The sequence below is a fragment of the Tamandua tetradactyla genome, chromosome 13 (genome assembly GCF_023851605.1).
Source record: "Tamandua tetradactyla isolate mTamTet1 chromosome 13, mTamTet1.pri, whole genome shotgun sequence".
NCBI classification, from domain to species: Eukaryota; Metazoa; Chordata; class Mammalia; order Pilosa; family Myrmecophagidae; genus Tamandua; species Tamandua tetradactyla.
The window spans coordinates 5,909,441-5,927,894 of NC_135339.1; the positions used below are offsets into that span (position 1 = coordinate 5,909,441).

Below are 18,454 nucleotides of genomic sequence, written 5' to 3' on the forward strand. Positions count from 1 at the left end.
AATGCAGCCAACAATCCCAGGACCTTCGCTTTTTTTCTTTTTTTTTTTTTTGTATGCTGTATGGTGGGAGTCACAGTTCATTCTTTTTCCATATGAGTATCCCCCTTATTGCTGCATCATTTGTTGATGATTTTTGGTCTTGGTTTTTTCATTTGCTTGTTTGTTTTGGGGAAGTGCCCGGGCCGGGAATCGAACCTGGGTCTCCAGCATGGCAGGCAGAAATTCTACCACTAAACTACCTTCGCACTTCCCCTCCCCCACCCCGGGCCTTTGCTTTTAAAACAGCAACAATGAACAGGAGTGAATCTTCTTACGGGTCCGTAAGGCTCTGTGCTAGCTGCTTTATTTGCTTTAAGTCATTAAATCGTCACAGGCAACCTGGCCAGGGAGGTATTTAATTCACCCAGTTTCTGGATGAGGAGAAGGAGGCTCTGGGACTTGAAGTGCTTGCCCAAGGTGTGCAGTTAATCCCCGGCGGGGCTGGCGTTGACGCAGGCCCCATGTTCACCACTGGGTGAAATATCTGTGGGAGCGAAAAAGGCAGCGCGATTCCCCGGGAGTCAGCAGCCACCCCCATCGCTGTCCCACCTGGGGGCCTCCAGGCCCGGCCACTGCCCCTTCTCCCGGCCCCTTGCCCCGCCCGGTGGCCGCAGGCAGCAGCTGCCTGTCGCGCTCCGAGGGCATAGGGGCGCCGTCGACTTTCCCTGCTTCTTCAGATCGGCTTCACCACGGACCCCCGGATGGCCCGCTCTTCACCCTACCCCACCGACGTGGCCCGCGTGGTCAACGCGCCCATCTTCCACGTGAACGCGGACGACCCAGAGGCTGTGATGTACGTGTGCAGCGTGGCCGCCGAGTGGAGAAGCACCTTCAACAAAGACGTCGTCGTCGATCTGGTGGGTCGGGGTGGGGGGCGCTGAAACGGGGGGTGCGTTCTGGTCCCCGCTGTGCTGTCAGGCCTGGACGGGAGGGCTGAGCCGTGCGTGCAGGGGCTCAGGGCCGGGCGCTGGTGGGTGGCAGCGGGGACCGGAGCACAGCAACGTCTGCGTGGCTTGGTCGGGGCCCCGCCGGGTGGGCCCGGATTCTGCGGAGGCGGCGCTGGCCGCACAGCCCCGGGCACGCACCGAGCCTCCGCGCCCCTCCCGCAGGTCTGTTACCGCCGGCGGGGCCACAACGAGATGGATGAGCCCATGTTCACGCAGCCCCTCATGTACAAGCAGATCCACAGGCAGGCGCCCGTGCTGAAGAAGTACGCTGACAAGCTCATCGCCGAGGGCACCGTCACCCTGCAGGAATTCGAGGTGCACAGGCGGCTCTGCGTGGACTCCTGAGATAGGCTCCGCTGAAATCGCTGATAACGGCCCTTGTCCCCTAGAATTCCCAGCCCAGCAAGGGTAACAGAGAACCAAGGAAACCAGGACAACCCGATGTGCTGAGGGATGTGAGAGGGGAAGCCCCACCTCAGGCTGAGTCAGGGAGGGCGTCCAGTAGGAGGCAGCCCCGGCTGGCTTTACCCCCGCAGTTCTCGAACGGACATATCAGTCTTTCCTGTATCTCCCCAAACCCCTTGCTGAATGTATGGCTGGCCTACCAGGCCTTTGGGCACCTGTCCAGGTTCCCCTCAACCCTGAGACTTGGCCTCTGACCGTGAGGGTCCCCAGGCTGGAAGAGAGAGCATCCCATAAGTTGGTGAGGGGGGCCAGGGCATGGCTGTCTTAGCCCATGGAACGGTCATGATTTCAGGAAGAAATTGCCAAGTATGACCGGATCTGCGAGGAGGCCTATGGCAGATCCAAGGATAAAAAGATCCTGCACATAAAGCACTGGTTGGACTCCCCCTGGCCGGGTGAGTGGGTGGCCTTGGCTGGGAGAGGTCTGCCTGAGCTCTGGGCCCCCCTCTGTGGCCCTGGGACCAGGCCTGGAGTGGTCCTGAGCAGGTGAGAGCCCCGAGGCTGTGGGGGTGGGGAGGGCTGGGGTAAAGGGGGACTAAGCAGGGTGAGCTGGAACCAAGGGAGCGTACCCTGGGGGTGAAGGGAACTCTCCTTGGGGTGAAGCTGAAACAGGGGTGACTAGCTCACCTGTGACCCTGGGTGCAGGGAATGGCTGAGCCGAGGCCTGGAGGGAGGAGAGGGCTTTTATCTGCCACTGGGCCCGAGGATGGGGCTTGGGGTGAGGGTGGGTCCCCAGGGCTGGGTGGGGTGAAGGACAGGGCCGGGCCCCTCTGTCCTGGCTGTCCTAGGCTGGCTGGGGTAATGTGAGGGACCCCTGCCCAAAAGCGGAAGGAGCCTCTGCCCCTTAGGCTTTTTCAATGTGGACGGGGAGCCCAAGAGCATGACGTGCCCCACCACGGGCATCCCTGAGGAAATGCTCACCCACATTGGTAACGTGGCCAGCTCGGTGCCCCTGGAGGACTTCAAGATCCACGTGGGTGAGGACACTGTGCCGGGCTCCAAAACCAAGGGCTGCTGACCGAGCAGGGAGGCCTGTTGGGGCCACCGCAGGAGATGGCGTGGGGTCTGGGGCTGCAGGATGCCTGGTCCCAGCCCCAGCTCTGCCCCTTTCAGGCCCCCTCAGCTCCCACAGCCGCAACTGCTCCTCTGTGAGGGTGACCCCCATCCCAGCTACCTCTTGGGGTGGGGCCAGGGTCGGGCAGTTCAGACGCCACCCTCCCAGCTGGATGCTCTGTGACCACCCTGTGCCTCAGGTTTTCTGAGCATCTTTTCCCTGGGGAATTTCCTTCTGTATCAGGCAGAAGGAGAACAGGGAGCGAGGGCTTCCCGTGGAGGGGCGGGTGGGCAGGAGTGCTGTCTCCTGGGTGCACCAGCCGTTCAGCTGGGGGCTCACTGTACCCCTGGGCCACCTGGGGCTATCGTGGCCTCCGCTTGGGAATCCTAGAAGCCCAGTCAGGAGCCCTTTTGACAAACTGCTGAGGTCAGTTGAGGAATTCCTTCCACATATGCACAGGCGCCCATGCTGATGGGGTCTGGGCCAAGCCTACCCTGGGTGTGTGGTCATAGCCCTGGGTGCCGGAAGCCTGGGCAGCGATTGATGCACTTTCCTAGCTGTGTGATCTTGGGCAAATGGCTTAGCGTTTTGAAGCCTCAGTCTCCTTATTTGGAGAATGGGGAGAGGAACAAGATTCCCTCCATAGGGTGTCAGTTTGCACATGGCAGTGGTTAGGAGTCACCGGCCACTTCTCTCCAGGGAGGGAGGCTGGGATGCTGGCTTGAGGGGCTCACTGGACCTGCTGGAGGCTGGGGGCTGCTAGGGGAGGGGGCACCGGGTGTCGGGGCCCTCCTCTGTGTGGGTGGGTGGATGGATAGGGGTTGTGCTGAGTCTGTACACACCAGTCCCGAGCCCTCAGGCCAGCCCTTCCCCCTGCAGGCCTGTCTCGCATCCTGCGGGCCCGAGCAGACATGACTAAGAAGCGGACAGTGGACTGGGCCCTGGCTGAGTACATGGCTTTCGGCTCCCTGCTGAAGGAGGGCATCCATGTGCGGCTCAGTGGGCAGGATGTGGAGAGGGGCACGTTCAGGTGAGGGCAGCGGCAGGCTCAGGACCCCCGAGGGGGTGTCTGGACTTGTCTGGCCTGTATCCCACTTTGGAGGAATGGACCTCATCCCCGCTGACCAGATGGGGTGATGGAGAGCTCAGAGTTCCGCTTGGGGTCTCCAAGTCAGCACGGGACCTATGGAGGTAGAGCAGCCCTTTCTCTTCTCCCTGGATCTTGTTTGGGGAGTCTGGGGTGGGGGGTGGGGGCCTTGTCTGGTTGAGGTGTTCACAGGAACTTTGTCAGCTTCACTAGCCCCCACCCTCAGGGCCAAGCCATCAGAGGGCCTCTGGGCCCCTCCTTGACCCCCAGGGAGCAAGCAGGCAGAGCCAACCACTTGGCCCAGGTTGTTGGCTGTGTCTAGCTTGTGGTCTTCTCTGGTCCCCAAGATCCTTTTTGTGTGGTGTGAATGGCTGTCAAGCCAGCTCTCCCTAACTTGCTTTTCGGTAGTTGAGTTTTTGAATCTAAATGGAAGCCTTTACTCTTATCAGTTGTACCCATTGTATTTGTTCTGGCTTGAGGTCCAGGTGTTTTTTTTATTAATTAAAAAAATTTTTTTAAACTATAACAACAAACAAACACAAGCATTCTTAACTTATGATCATTCTATTCTACTTATATAATCAGTAGTTCACAATATTATCACATAGTTGCATATTCCTCATCACGATCATTTCTTAGAACATTTGCATCAATTCAGAAAAATAAAAAGATAACAGAAAAAAATTCATATATACCATACCCTTTACCCCTCCCTTTCATTGATCACTAGCATTTCAATCTAAATTTATTTTAACATTTGTTCCCCCATTATTTATTTTTATTCGATATGTTTTACTCTTCTGTTGACAAGGTAGATAAAAGGAGCATCAGGCACAAGGTTTTCACAATCACACAGTCACATTGTGAAAGCTATATCATTATACAATCAACTTCAAGAAACATGGCTACTGGAACACAGCTCTACATTTTCAGGCAGTTCCCTCCAGCCTCTCCATTATGTCTTGACTAACAAGGTGATATCTACTTAATGCGTAAGCATAACCTCCAGGATAACCTCTCGACTCTGGAATCTCTCAGCCATGACACTTTACTTTGTCTCATTTCTCTTTTCCCCATTTCAGTCGAGAAGGTTTTCTCAATCCCTTGATGCTGAGTTTCAGCTCATTCTAGGGTTTTTCTCAATCCCTTGATTCTGAGTCTCAGCTCATTCTAGGATTTCTGTCCCACGTTGCCAGGAAGGTCCACACTCCTGGGAGTAATGTCCCACATAAAGAGGGTGAGGGCAGTGAGTTTGCTTGTTGTGTTGGCCGAGAGAGAGAGACAGAGAGAGAGAGAGAGAGAGAGAGAGAGAGAGAGAGATCACATCCAAGCAACAAAAGAGGTTCTCTTGGGGGTGACTCTTAGGCTTAATTTTAAGTAGGTTTAGCCTATCCTTTGTGGGGTTAAGTTTCATATGAACAACCCCCAAGATGGGGGGCTCAGCCTATCACTTTGGTTGTCCCCTTGCTTGTGAGAATATCAAGAATTCCACTTGGGGAAGTTGAATTTTTCCCCTTTCTCACCATTCCCCCAAGGGAATTTTGCAAATACTTTTTTATTCACCGTTCAAATCACTCTGGGATTTATCGGGGCATCCCTCTGAGGTCCAGGTGTTTTGGAGCCTGACTCAGTCGCTGCCTGGCCAGCAAGCATTGGTGGGTGTGGCTCCCAGGGGTTGACCAGCTGTCGTTCCCATCGCCCATCACCAAGGGTCTGCTCCAGCCCGGGCCGAGGGCTGCTCATCAGGTGGGACCCCCCTAACTGTGCCGGCTGGGTCTCGGGCTCCTCATGGTTCACCTGCTCCTCTGTCCCCCCCATATGTCTGTCTGTCTGTCTCCGCAGTCACCGGCACCACGTTCTCCACGACCAGGAGGTTGACCGGAGGACTTGTGTCCCCATGAACCACCTTTGGCCTGACCAGGCCCCCTACACCGTGTGCAATAGTTCCCTCTCAGAATACGGAGTCCTGGGTGGGTCAGAGGGGCCTGCTGGGAAGAGGGGCACCCAGAGGTGTCCTGGCTTCGTACCTTATGTCCTGTCCTGGGCCTGGGTCTGGGGGAGGCAGGAGAGGCCCTGTGGTGCCCTGAGTCAGGGGATGTCCCTGAGAGGCCAAGGTTGTGGGCTGCCCTCAGTACAGGCTGAATTGTTTCCTGGAGCTGAGGCCAAGGGGGAGAGGAGATCCTGTCCCAGGGAACTCAGATGGGTGGTCCTGACCGCCTGGGTGGGGGCTCAGTGAGAATCAGGGCCCCTCCCCTGAGCACTGGACCCTGAGGGTCCAGACCGAATGCCCACTGAGCCCCCTGTGGGTGCGACCACTGATTAGCCCAAAGTGGAAGGGGACCTGGTCCCTGTTCCCTTCCCCTTTCCGGAGCCCAGACTTTACCTCTTCTGCTCTGTTCCCCAGGAAACAAGCAGGGAGTCCTCCCCAGCTTCTGGGTTGCCTTCCCAGGCTGCTTACCCTGTTTTTTTTTCTCTCAGCCCCGTTATTCTTCCCAGACACAGTAGCCCCACCAGGGACCCAGCCAGTCACCTTGGGATATATTTGGACTTGGCTCTTGGTCTAGAGGATACTGAGCCTGGCCAGGCATGAGATCAGGGCTGAGGGTGGGCTGTCCAGGCAGGTTGGCAGCTACCAGGAAGGGGGATCCTGGCATTTGAGCCCCAGGGAGTCCATGTGCTCTTCCGGGCCTGATGGGAAGCCTGGGCAGGGGGCAGGGAGGGCGCCGCCTGGTGACGGCATGCAGCAGGCTCTAGTTCAGCGTCTTCCATTTAGGCTTTGAGCTGGGCTACGCCATGGCCAGCCCCAACGCCCTGGTTCTCTGGGAGGCCCAGTTTGGTGACTTCCACAACACGGCCCAGTGCATCATCGACCAGTTCATCAGCACTGGCCAAGCCAAGTGGGTGCGGCATAATGGCATCGTGCTGCTGCTGCCCCACGGCATGGAGGGCATGGTGAGGGCTGCCTGCCGGAGCTCTGGGTGGGGGGGGCCTCAGCTCCCTGCAGGGCTGGGGGTATCTGCTGGACCAGCCTGGGGCACACTGGTCTGCTCAAGGTGGAGCCTGCCTGCTCCCGTGTTGCAGCTGGTGGCATTGAGGACACTATTAGTAATAATTATAGAAGTATTGCAGTGTTGGAGACTTGCTATGTGCCAGGCACTCAGACCCGCTGTGTGCATTAACCCTTGCAATCCTCATTGCACCTCAGTGAGGTGGCTGCAGTTCATGCTTCCCAGATGAGAAAACTGAGGCACAGAGAGGTGCAGTTAGTGTGTCCAGGGTCTCACAGCTGGTAGCCAGGGTCTGAACTTATGCTGCGCTCTGCTGTCTCTGGTCCCTTCCAATATGCCTGGCAGTGTAGGTGCATGTGGGGTCAGAGGTGAGGTATGTGGGCTGGGGTGCCACCCTTGGGGTGAGGGGAAGAGCAGAGTGTCACATGATGTCATGAGGATGGACACACAGCCAGACCAGGTCGGCAGGGGGCAAGTGGGGAGAGGGTCTTATTGGCCAGCTGGGTGACCCCAGCCAAGGCCCTCCCCAACCCTGTACAATCGGGCTGCCATGGCAGTGCCATGGGGAGCCAGCTTGGACATGACAGGCTCTGATCAGTGTGGGGTGGTTTTTCTGCTCTCAGGGAGCAGTGGTGGGCAAGGGTGGAAGGTCTAATCTGTCAGTTTCTGACTTTATAATCTCAGGGTAGTTCCTCCATTTCTCTTTACCTCACCCCCCACCCAAAGTGAGGACATGACTGTCCTCCTCAGGATTAGTAGGCAGTGTGTGGGGTACACAGAACCATGCCTGGTACCTACATGGACCTCAGTGAAGAGGCTGCTGTGGGCCAGAACATTCCGTAGAAAGAGCCTACCCCATTGGCTTTTAGCCTTGTCCTCATATCCCAGGCCTTCCGACACTTTGCTTTGGCCAGATCCTCCTGGGGTGCCCACAGTCTAGGTTTCTCCTGAGGTTCAGGCCCCAGACTGAGGATACCTCCTCCAGGAAGCCCGCCTAGACTCCTCCAGGACTGCTCTGCCCTGTGTGTCAGCACATCCCCCTCCCCTCCGTCCACCCCGCGTTCCCTTTCAGGGCCCTGAGCACTCCTCGGCGAGGCCGGAGCGCTTCCTGCAGATGAGCAATGACGACTCGGATGCCTACCCGGTGAGGCCCGCGCAGCCCGGGACGCAGGGGGACCAGGCGTGGCGCGCAGCCCAGGGAAGGCTGGGGAGGAGGGACACCCTGTAGCCCGACCCCTGCCCCCCAGGCCTTCACCCAGGACTTCGAGGTGAGCCAGCTGTATGACTGCAACTGGGTCGTGGTCAACTGCTCCACGCCCGCCAGCTACTTCCACGTGCTGCGGCGGCAGATCCTGCTGCCCTTCCGCAAGCCGGTGATTGCTGCCGCGGCCACTTCCGGGGCGGGCCCGGGGGGCCGGAGGGGGGGCCGGGAGGGAGGGGCCCAAGGGGGCCGGGAGGGCCAGGAGGGAGGGACCTGGGAGGCCGGGGGGGAGAGGCCCGGGGGTTCAAGTGGGGCCGGGAGGGGCCCCAGGGTGTCAGGGAGGGCCGGGAGGGTCAGGAGGGAGGGGACGGGGGGGGGGGGGGGGGTCCAGGAGGGAGGGGCCCAGAGGGCCCAGGAGGGTCAGGAGGCCCAAGTGGCAGGGAACCAAGGGACCAGGAGGTCAGCGGCCCACAGGGCCTAGCCTGGCAGGTGTGTGACAGCTGGGGGCTCTTCCGCTCCCAGCTCATCATCTTCACGCCCAAGTCTCTCCTGAGGCATCCAGAAGCCAAGTCCAGTTTCGACCAGATGGTGGTGGGTAGGTGCCCCCCCGGGGCCCCTCTGTCTGGGTGTGGGCAGTGGGGTGGGCTTGCGGCCAGCCTGGCCGGGCTGGGCTTGGGTCGTGGCTCTGAGCATAGGGCAGGCAGTCACTGGGGCTCTGGCAGCTGCCCCGTGGGCCTGACCTGGCTGGAGGGTGGGGGGGGGGGGTGGAGGGGGTGGGGAGGCTGGGAGGGGAGATCTGGTGGAGACCCGCTGAGTGCAGGGAGGCGAGCATTGAGCAATGTCCGTCATTTGTCCATTCGTTCACACAAGAGCCAAACATTCAGTCCTGGCCCTGGGGACCCAGGGTGGTAAAAGCCAGAGCCCCTTACCCAGGAGCTTCCTCCCCAGGTGACCTGGGAGTCAGGGTCCCGTAGGCCCTGGAAGGAGCAGGTGTGGGAAATGAGAGCAGAGGGGTGGAGATGCGAGCCTGGCAGACCGCAGCAGGACGCAGGCTCCAGGCTGTCCACACAGAGTGGTCCTGGAGCCCCCAGGCGGCGGTGCGCAGTGGGGACCGGAAGTGGCACCCAGAGGGGCAGGGTGGCCAGGAGGGTAGGGTGGGGGCGTGGTGTGGTGGCCAGGAGGGGCGTGGCTTGCAGTATCAGAGCGTGGCACGGAGAAGGGCAGGGAGGCCAGAAGAGTAGGGACTGGCATAGCACGCCAGGAGTGGTGTGGTGGCTGGGAGGGGCGTGGGGGCATGGGGGCGTGGCTTTCAGGATTGTGGGCGTGGCGGCCCAGAGGGGCATGCTATGGAGTGGGCCACGGTGGTTGACCTCAATCTGTGGACATACAAGGGCTCTCTGCTGTGTTAGCTGGGGTTCTCTAGAGAAACAGAATCAGCAGGAGATGTCCATAGATATAAAATTTATAAACATGTCTCACGTAACCGTGGCGATGTAGAGTCCAAGGTCTGTAGGGAAGGCCGCAAGCTGGTAACTCCAATGAAAGTCCTCAACGAACTCTGAGGAGAGGCTGGCTGGGCAACCGTGGAGATGGAAGAGTCCAGAATTTGTAGGGCAGGCGGTGAAGCTGGTGACTCCGATGGAGGGTATGGATGAACTCCACGGGAAAGGCTCGGCTGCCGAAGCAGGAAGAGAGCCTGTCTCTTCTGAGTCCTCTTTAAAAGTCTTCAAGTGATTAGATTAAGCATCACTTATTGCAGAAGACACTCCCCTTAGCTGATTACAAATAGAATCAGCTGTGGATGCAGCCAACATCATCATGATTGAAGTCCATGAAATGCCCTCATAGCAATAGACCGGCCAGCGCTTGCCTGACCAGATGACCGGGCCCCACCACCTGGCCAAGTTGACACATGACCCTGACCATGACCTCTGCCCACCCATTCCTGAGTCCAGGGGGGTGGTCTGGGCTCCAGCACTGGGGTCAGGCCCCCTGGGTTTGACTCCCGTACTGGCCTTGCATGCAGTTAGGCCCCTGTCTTGTCTCCTTGACTGGGACCCTGGGACATTTTGGGCCATTTCCTCAGAGATTTTTGTAACCGTGTTTGGCAGGGAGCATCCATTAGTTTTTAAAAGTAAGAACTGACAGGTAGTAGGGGTGGGTCGGCAAGGGCTGATGGAGGCAGGGCCTGTCCCCCCTCCTGGGACTCCTCCCGGCCCTCTGGCAGGAGAGGGACTACCTGGAGGGGGCCATGACCTCACCTTGTCTGGCTCCTTGAGAAACCCCACCCCCGCCGCCACCATCCATAACCTCTCGGGGCTCTGCCCTTGGCTACAGCCCTTGTTCTCTTCCTCTCGTGCTGATACCTCAGAGTGTCATTTGTCTCCTGAGCCATCTTTTGACTCAAGAGGTGCCCACTGCAGCCACAGGTCTAAAACTGGGGCCAGGGAGAGCCTGGGGCTTTTGGGGAGGTGGGTTGGCTCCCGAGTGCAGAGCCCATCGCAGCCCTCTGGGTCCCCTGTTGTCTCTTAAGGGACCAGCTTCCAGCGGGTGATCCCCGAGAGCGGGGCTGCAGCACGGGCTCCGGACCAGGTGCGGAGGCTCATCTTTTGCACAGGAAAGGTGTACTACGACCTGGTGAAGGAGCGGAGCAGCCGGGGCCTGGAGGAGCAGGTGGTCATCACACGCCTGGAGCAGGTGCACCTGCACCCCACATCCAGAGCAGCAGGCGTAGGCAGATTGCCAGCCCCCCGGCTTCAGGCGGCATGCTGGGCAGGGGCAGGGCTGGGGCTGAGGGTGAGGCCCCGTGGCTTCTCTCCTGGGGGCCAGGCCCTGGGCATCTTGGGTCTCCCCTTGGCCATTGCTCCCTTTCTCGCTGCCCGGCCCCAGATCTCCCCGTTCCCCTTCGACTTGATCAAGCAAGAGGCAGAGAAGTACTCGGGTGCCGAGCTCATCTGGTGCCAGGAGGAGCACAAAAACATGGGTTACTATGACTACATCAGCCCGCGCTTCATGACCCTGCTGGGTCGTGCCCGGCCCATATGGTACGTACCCAGGAGGGCGCCTGTGGCCCGCAAGGCGGGGAAAGCGGCCTACGCTCTCACCCTGGCCCTGCCACGTCCCGTGTTCTGTGCTTCCCGGAACCGGCCACTGCCTTTCTCTGGGCCTCATCTGAAAACAGAGGGACTGGACCTTTTAGTCCCCAGGGGCTCTGAGGGTCACCGGGGCCAGGTCAAGTCACCATCGATACCTCCTTTATGGGGAATAAAGGGTGGTTTTTGTTCTGCAGCTAGAAGCGGCTTGGAGAAACTCCCGCCTTCCTCACACCTCTTGCTTTTGCTCTTAGGGCACTCAGGGCTCTTGGACCCTCTGTCTCTTCAAGTCTGCTCAGGCTCTGGGGGCTGTGGGAGAAACCTGGGGAACCCAAAAAGGCATTTGTCCTCCAAGCCTTTGAACTGGGGCCTTGTGTGTGGTCAGCGTGGAGTCCAGTGGCATGGAGGGGACAGCTCCTTCCCGCTGTGCGGTTGGGTAGCTGAGTCTGCTGCATGTCCCATCGTAGTGGTCCTGGGTGAAAGGCAGAACCCACAGCCGCAAGGCCTGCCTTCCTCGGACAGATGCCCACCTATGGCCCCAGCTCACCCCTCCCCTGATCTGGTCTCTCTTTGCCCAGGTATGTTGGCCGTGACCCAGCGGCTGCCCCAGCCACGGGAAACAGGAACACACACCTGGTGACTCTGAAGAAGTTCTTGGATACTGCATTCAATCTTAAGGCCTTCGAGGGCAAGACCTTTTAGAGCTGTCCCTAAAAGGGTCAGGGTGGAGGTCCTGCCCAGGAGAGGGGTCCCGGGGGCCGGAGTGAAGCAAGCTTACCCAGCGATTGAGCCCAAGGGATGTGCACCACCGACTTTGGCCTTGGGTCTGGTGAAAGGGATGCTAGTACTGGTGTTTTCCCAGTTTTTCAGCGATTGTGTTGTTCATGTCTGAAAACAGCCACCTGGGAGTCCCATTCCTGAAAGATATGCTGTCTCCCACCCATCCATGTTCATCTGTAGAGTCACGAGAATGTTATCTCTGATGCTCTTAGAAATAGAGATTTTAGCAATAATAGTCAGGCGAGGCCAGGCCGTGCTGGTCTGATCTGTGTGTGCTCTGTTTTATGGGGCGTGTCTTATGAGGCGTGTCGGCTTCCATGTGAAATGCTGCCGCAGCTCACGGGTACCAAAGTAGAAAACCAAATCACAGGGAAATAAAAAATGCCTAAGAGGGCTGTTTCTGTTTTCGTTTTTCGTGTTGTGAAATAAGGGGAGGGGTAAGGTGGTATGGAGAGGGTAGGGAATGGAGGGAGAGAAAATCATCAACATCTAGAGGATAAAATATCTGCTTCCTTTGGACAGGTGTGCCTTTGAGAACCTTTGTAAATCTGTTGGCATTCCCGCTCCTTTGCCTTTGGTTGGTTTTGCTACCCGGCAGGAGATGCTGGGGAAGCTGCTGAGATTGAGAGGATTGAATTGTGTGCCCCCAAAAGGTATGTTCAGGTTCTCACCCCTGGTCCTGGGCATGAAAACCCCTCTTTGAAATAGGATCTTTGGAGACTGTGATTAGTTAAGATGAGGGAAACTGGATTAGTGTGGGCTCCATGCCAATGACTGGTGTCCTTATAGCAAAGGCAATTTGGACACAGAGGGAGAGATAGAGAGAGACAGACAGCCATGCGATGTTGGCAGAGATCGCGTTATGCTGTCACAAGCCAAGGAACACCCATCACATGCCAGAGGAGAGGTGAAGAACATGCAGTCTTTTAAGAGGAAGCATAGCCCTTGTGGTGTCTTGATTTCAGACTTCTAGCCTCCAGAACCATGAGACAGTAAATTTCTGTTAAGTCTGTGGATCTTTGTTACAGCAGCCCCGGAAAACTACTACAAGGGATGTTTTGCTTTACACAGACCATTTGTTTGTTGTTTTAGTTTGCAAGCTGCCAGAATGCGATATACCAGAACTGGGGTGGCCTGGAAAAAGGGAAATTTAATAAGTTACAAGTTTATAGTTCTAAGCCTATAGAAATGTTCAAACTAAGGCATCCAGTAAAAGATACCTTAATTCAGGGAGAGTCAGTGGGTCTGGCACCCCTCTGTCAGCTGGGTAGTCACATGGCTGCTGGGCCCTGGCTCCTGGGCTCCGTTGCTTTCAGCCTCTGTTCCTGCGGGGTTTCCTCACTTTACTTCTCCAGGGCTGACTTTCATCTCTTGGTTTCCCTTGCCTCTCTCCGGGTTCTGGTTTGCTTGACATTTCATGGTGATGTGTGCTGGGCTCCAAGCATCTCCAAACTTATCCATGTCTCTGTTCTCCACGTGTTGGCATCTGTGCTAGCTCTGCTCTAACATTTCTGTCGGCTCTGTCATTTCTGGCTCTCTCCAGTGTTTCCTCTTTTAAAGGATTCCAGTAAACAAATCAAGACCCGCCTGGAATGGGGGGAGTTCACGTCTCCATCTAATCAGAAGATCACACCCACAATTGGGCGCACCACATTTTTGTAGCGGTAATCTAATCAAAAGTTCCCAACCTAGAATATTGAATCAGGATTAAAAGAAACGGCTGCTCCCGTAAGATTGGATCAGGATGAAAACATGGCTTTTCTGGGGTACATAATACTTTCAAACCAGCACTTTTGGGCATCCCTTCCCGAAGCACTTCTTCTGTGTTTAGATGCAGGGCCCGGGGAGGACAGATGCTCATCTGCCTGTTGATATGCAAATTCAGGGCTCCAGCTGGGGATGTGGAAACAGTGTAATGCCCTGAGGTATCAGTTGTAATGGAGGCAGGCACAGGGGTCCATGGGACAATTTACAACCTACCGGGCTGTCAGGGAAGGCTTCCTGGAGGTGGTGGTATTTGAAGAAAGAAGAATCCTTCAGGAAAACAAAGAGGTTTCTATGGAGCAGTCACAGAAATATTGACTATTGGGCAGGGATAGGGCAACCTAAAGAAAATACCGGCCAGAGGTTGGAGAAGGGTGTTAGGTTTCATCAGCCTCAAGTGCAGTTTGTTGGGCTGTGCTCTGAACCACACCCAGGCGCATTCTAAGTGATACAAAGTAAAAATAACGATAGCACACCTGTTGTGTTCTGGGCCCTCTGCTGGGCGTTTTGCATGCATTATTAAATGCCGATTAACCTTCGCTGTGGCTTTAAGTGTTGGGAATATGCCTGTTCTGTGCTTGAGGAAATTGAGGTTCACCGGAAATTATTTGCCTGAGGTCACTTGCCAAGGAAGTGGTGGATCTGGACTATGGCCCCTTTCCATAAGCCCACATTGCTTCCCTGGGAAATAAACTCTCCCGGTAACACACATTTCTTTGCACCATGGAAATACAGCTGGGCTGGTGGCAGGAGGCAGGGAGGACCCTGGGACCCCTGAGCTCTTAGCCTGGAGACACCTGAACTGTGTGTCACTCCCTTCCTGCATCTGAAGACCACCAAAATGTCTGGGAGGCTCCGGCAGCAAGAACGGAACAGAGGGAGGTGCGTTTATGATTATAAGGAAGAATCTGTGGCCAGTGTTGGCTAAAGATGGGATAGAGAGCCCGGCAGAAATGGGGATCTGCCTGTCACTAAAGGGGTTGACCCCAAGGCTGGGAGACCCCTAGGAGGTGCTCCCAAGACTCCTCCCCATGATACCCACAGTCTGTACTTCTGAGACACAGAGTCCAGAGATCGAGGTGCATTCCTTCCACTTGTGTTTCTCGATGGAAACGCTGGTTTTTTCACCTTTGTCAACTAAGGTGGTAAAAGGAGCACAGGCTCCTGCGCCCTCTCGTTTCCTTTGGCTCTGGACCCATAGAAATGACCAGAAAATATATTTAAGAAAAATCTATAGCAGTAGTGAAAAGCATGGAGGAAGTCTTTCACTGAACTGACATCTATGAGGAATTCCTAGGAGCCACAAGGAAGGTTGGTGGAAATGGGAAGAGGGATTCCTGGACCTGCAACTAAAGAGCAGGTGGGCTGGCCCCTCCCACCCTGCTGGGGTTGCCCCTCAAGAAGCGGGGTGCGTGGGGCCCCGGGTGGTCAGGGAACCCCCGCGCTCTGGCGTTGCACGGTTGCTGCATCACTGACATTGGAGGAAGGCGGCAGACAGACCACGGAGGAAGTCCATGGAAAGATGGGATGCACCAAAATCACCAGCTTTGAGGAAAACCAGTATCATGACAAAAAGGCTCCAAACTCTACAAATTAGATAGCTGTTGGGAAAATACCAAATATTGTCAAAATAAAAACCTTGATAGATGTGCTGAGTAGCAGAATGGACATAGCTAAAAAGCAAAATAATGTGTTTGGAACTAAGGACAAGGAATTCTTTCAAGAGAACAGAACAAAGAACAAAGATATATATAGATAGAGAGAGAGAGCCGATCTGAAAGAATTTATATGCCCTAGAAAAGCTGGAGACCTTTGGATACAAACAAGCCTTAGGAGACTTGAAGAGTCTACTTGTGACTCTTCTTGTGTCGCTTGTGGAGCGAGCCATTTCTTTTAAACCCTATTCAGCACTGTAGGCTGAAAACTTGATTAGACTGTCTCCATGGAGATGTGACACACCCAGTTGTGGGTGTCAACCTTTGATTAGAGGGAGCTGTGACTCCACCCATTCCGGGTGCACTTTGATTAGTTTACTGGAATTCTTTAACAGAGGAAACTACAGAGCCACAAGAACCACGAGAGCCCAGGCAGCCGGAGACCTTTGGATACAAAGAAGGAAAACGCTCCCTGGGGAGCTTCATGAAACCAGAAGCCTAGAGAGAAAGCTAGCAGATGTTGCCAAGCGCCTTTCAAGTTCAGAGAGAAATCCTGAACGTTATCAGCCTTCTGGAACCAAGGTATCTTTCCCTGGATGCCTTAGATTGAACATTTCTATAATCTTGCTTTAATTTGGACATTTTTATGGCTTTAGAACTGTAAACTTGCAACTTATTAAATTTCTCTTTTTAAAAGCCATTCTGTTTCTGGTGTATCACATTCCAGCAGCTAGCAAACTAGAATATATATATATATATATGTATGTATATATGTTTAAACTTTTAAAAACAGACATGGGGTCTATATAGGTCCCACAGTCCGAACATCCATCTTTCAGGAGGAAAAGACAAGGAAGAGGAGGGTAAATATTCAGATAATGGAAGGGTGTTTTCTAGGCATGAAAATTTGAGCCCTCAGACTTAAAAGGCCCATCAAAGATGGAAAAAGTTGACAAATTTTGGCAAGTTTTTTGAACACCAGGAATAGAGACAACTCTCCTAAATGCTTCCAGAGACGTAAAACATAACATTTGCAGAGGGTTAAGGATAAGATTGACACCAGTTTTCTGACTGGTAACACTGGCTACGTGAAGACATTGCAGCGATATCTTCAAACCACCAAACCATTCAAGTTCAAATGGGGTGGCACAGTTGAGACATTTTTGGGCACCCATAGACTCAGAGGATTTATCTCCCATGAACCCTAGTCTGAAAAAGTTACCTGAAGACATATTCCAGCAAAATGAAAAATAAATATGAGAGAAACAATTATTGCAAGTAGGAGTGAAGAGCACTGAAGACATTAAAACATAAATGAGTGTCAGTTCAAAAAATAACTTTCACAAATTGAACAAATGAGAGGTAATCTCATGGGAGATTGTAAATGAGGAGGAGGTGGGGTGAGGAGGAGGGGAGAAGTAAAATCATGCTGAAAATCTTGTTTGGTGAGCTCTGCTTAATCTTCAACAATATATAATTCCCGTGTTATATAGACAGAATACAGAACATAAGATGAAAAAGTATCCAGCTATTTTAGGAAGTTAACACATGAAGAATATCAAATTTGTACAAGATCAATCTTGTACAGTCCAATTCAGTTATGATTAATGTCAGTAATGAGCACAAATCCTAAATAAAAGATGAGTGTTCTAGTTTGCTAGCTGCTGGAATGCAATATACCAGAAACAGAATGGCTTTTAAAAAGGGGAATTTAATAAGTTGCTAGTTTACAGTTCTAAGGCCAAGAAATTGATCCGATTGAAACAAGTCTATAGAAATGTCCAATCTAAGGCATCCAGGGAAAGATACTTTGGTTCAAGAAGGCCGATGAAGTTCAGAGTTTCTCTCTCAAGTGGAAGGGCACGTGGTGAACACGGTCAGGGTTCCTCTCTCATCTGGAAGGGCACATGGCAAACACAGCATCATCTGCTAGCTTTCTCTCCTGGCTTCCTGTTTCATGAAGCTCCCCGGGAGGCGTTTTCCTTCTTCATCTCCAAGGGTCACTGGCTAGTGGGCTCTCCACTTCTTACGGCTATGTCGTTCTTCTCTGGCTCTTTCTGACTCTCCTATTCTCCAAAATGTTTCCTCTTTTATAGGACTTCAGAAACTAATCAAGACCCAAATGGTTGGAGACAGGTCGTCACCTAATCCAGTTTAACAAGCACTCTCGATTACATCACATCTCCAGGAGATGATCAAATTACAGTTTCAAGCAAAAAGTACTGAATAGGGATTAGAAGAAAGCCTTTACAAAGTGGGATTAGGATTCAAACATGGCTTTTCTAGGGGACATACATCCTTTCAAACCAAAACAATGAACAAATTGAATTCGACAATGAATTAAAAGAATATTTCATCACGGGACTGAACAGTTTCTCTGTGAATACGACAGTGGGCCAACGATAGGAAGGTCTATCAGGGTGAACGTCCCTCTTAACAGGATAAAAGGAAATGCTATGTGACTTATATCAATAAACGCTGACAAATATTTGAGATCATTCAACCCTATTGCTAAATAAAAATCCTTTGTCTTCCAGGAATACAAGAAAAACTTCTTGATAAAGAGTTTACACTGGAAACCTCTGGCAAGTTTTGTACTCAGTGATAAAGCTTTAAGAGGCACTCCTGCCCACGTTAGAAATGACACAAGGATTCCTGCTGTCACCCCTTTGAGCCACCGTTTCCCTCAGCGTTCTAGCTGATGCAATATGAGGGGAAAAGAAAGTAAATGAGATAAACGGAAGACTCAAAACTTCATTTGCAGATGGTATTATCAGTCTTCTAGGAGATACAAGGGAGTTAACTGGAACTAATCGGGTAGCTACTAAACATGTTCTCTTTTGATTGAGAGTAATAGAAAACCCAACTTGAGTTACCATAATAGCAAAGGAACTGATTGCTTCCTATAACTGCCAAGTCCAGAGAAGGGACCCAGGAGTTCAAATGATGTTATTAGCAGGCAGTCTCTCTCTTTAGACCTACTTCCTCTCTGTTGACTTCACTCTCAGGCAAGCCCTACCCACCCCCAAACCCCCAACCCCCCAGCCCCATGACGTGGGAGCACCAAGGCTCTGCAGCAACCCAGGCTTGCACTCCACACTAGGCATTGCTGATGGAAATCAGCTCCATTTCCTGGTTGTTCTCTCTAACCACACAGACTGAGGGGGCAAAGGGGGGCTTTCTTTAATAATAGCTGCTCCCCACCAAAGACACGGTAAGGATATTTCAGATTCAAACTATGAACTGAAACTTTTGTGCAGCTTGATAATGCACAGGAAATATCTGAAAGCCATCAATAAGATGGGATTTGCCCTACAAGTTTTTTGAACATTTTATTATGGTGAAATAAAAACATAAACATT

General features: G+C 53.7%; 1 protein-coding gene across 5 annotated transcripts in view; it reads left to right on the forward strand.

The window, feature by feature from the left end:
* Positions 1–17,850, forward strand: part of OGDHL (oxoglutarate dehydrogenase L) — a 35,534-nt gene extending 17,684 nt beyond the window's left edge. For 2 of the 5 annotated variants that reach the window (XM_077124637.1, XM_077124638.1), the window contains exons 11-23: positions 717–896; positions 1,149–1,301; positions 1,744–1,846; positions 2,300–2,428; positions 3,385–3,535; positions 5,435–5,562; positions 6,366–6,544; positions 7,673–7,744; positions 7,848–7,973; positions 8,324–8,396; positions 10,335–10,498; positions 10,691–10,845; positions 11,472–12,059. In XM_077124637.1, the coding sequence (XP_076980752.1) occupies positions 717–896; positions 1,149–1,301; positions 1,744–1,846; positions 2,300–2,428; positions 3,385–3,535; positions 5,435–5,562; positions 6,366–6,544; positions 7,673–7,744; positions 7,848–7,973; positions 8,324–8,396; positions 10,335–10,498; positions 10,691–10,845; positions 11,472–11,595 (1,737 nt within the window). In that variant the 3' untranslated portion in view covers positions 11,596–12,059. Of the gene's footprint in view, positions 1–716; positions 897–1,148; positions 1,302–1,743; positions 1,847–2,299; positions 2,429–3,384; positions 3,536–5,434; positions 5,563–6,365; positions 6,545–7,672; positions 7,745–7,847; positions 7,974–8,323; positions 8,397–10,334; positions 10,499–10,690; positions 10,846–11,471; positions 12,060–17,629 lie in introns of those variants that run through there. The other 3 variants (XM_077124640.1, XM_077124639.1, XM_077124641.1) reach the window with 3 other exon arrangements.
* The last annotated feature ends 604 nt before the right edge of the window (positions 17,851–18,454 follow it).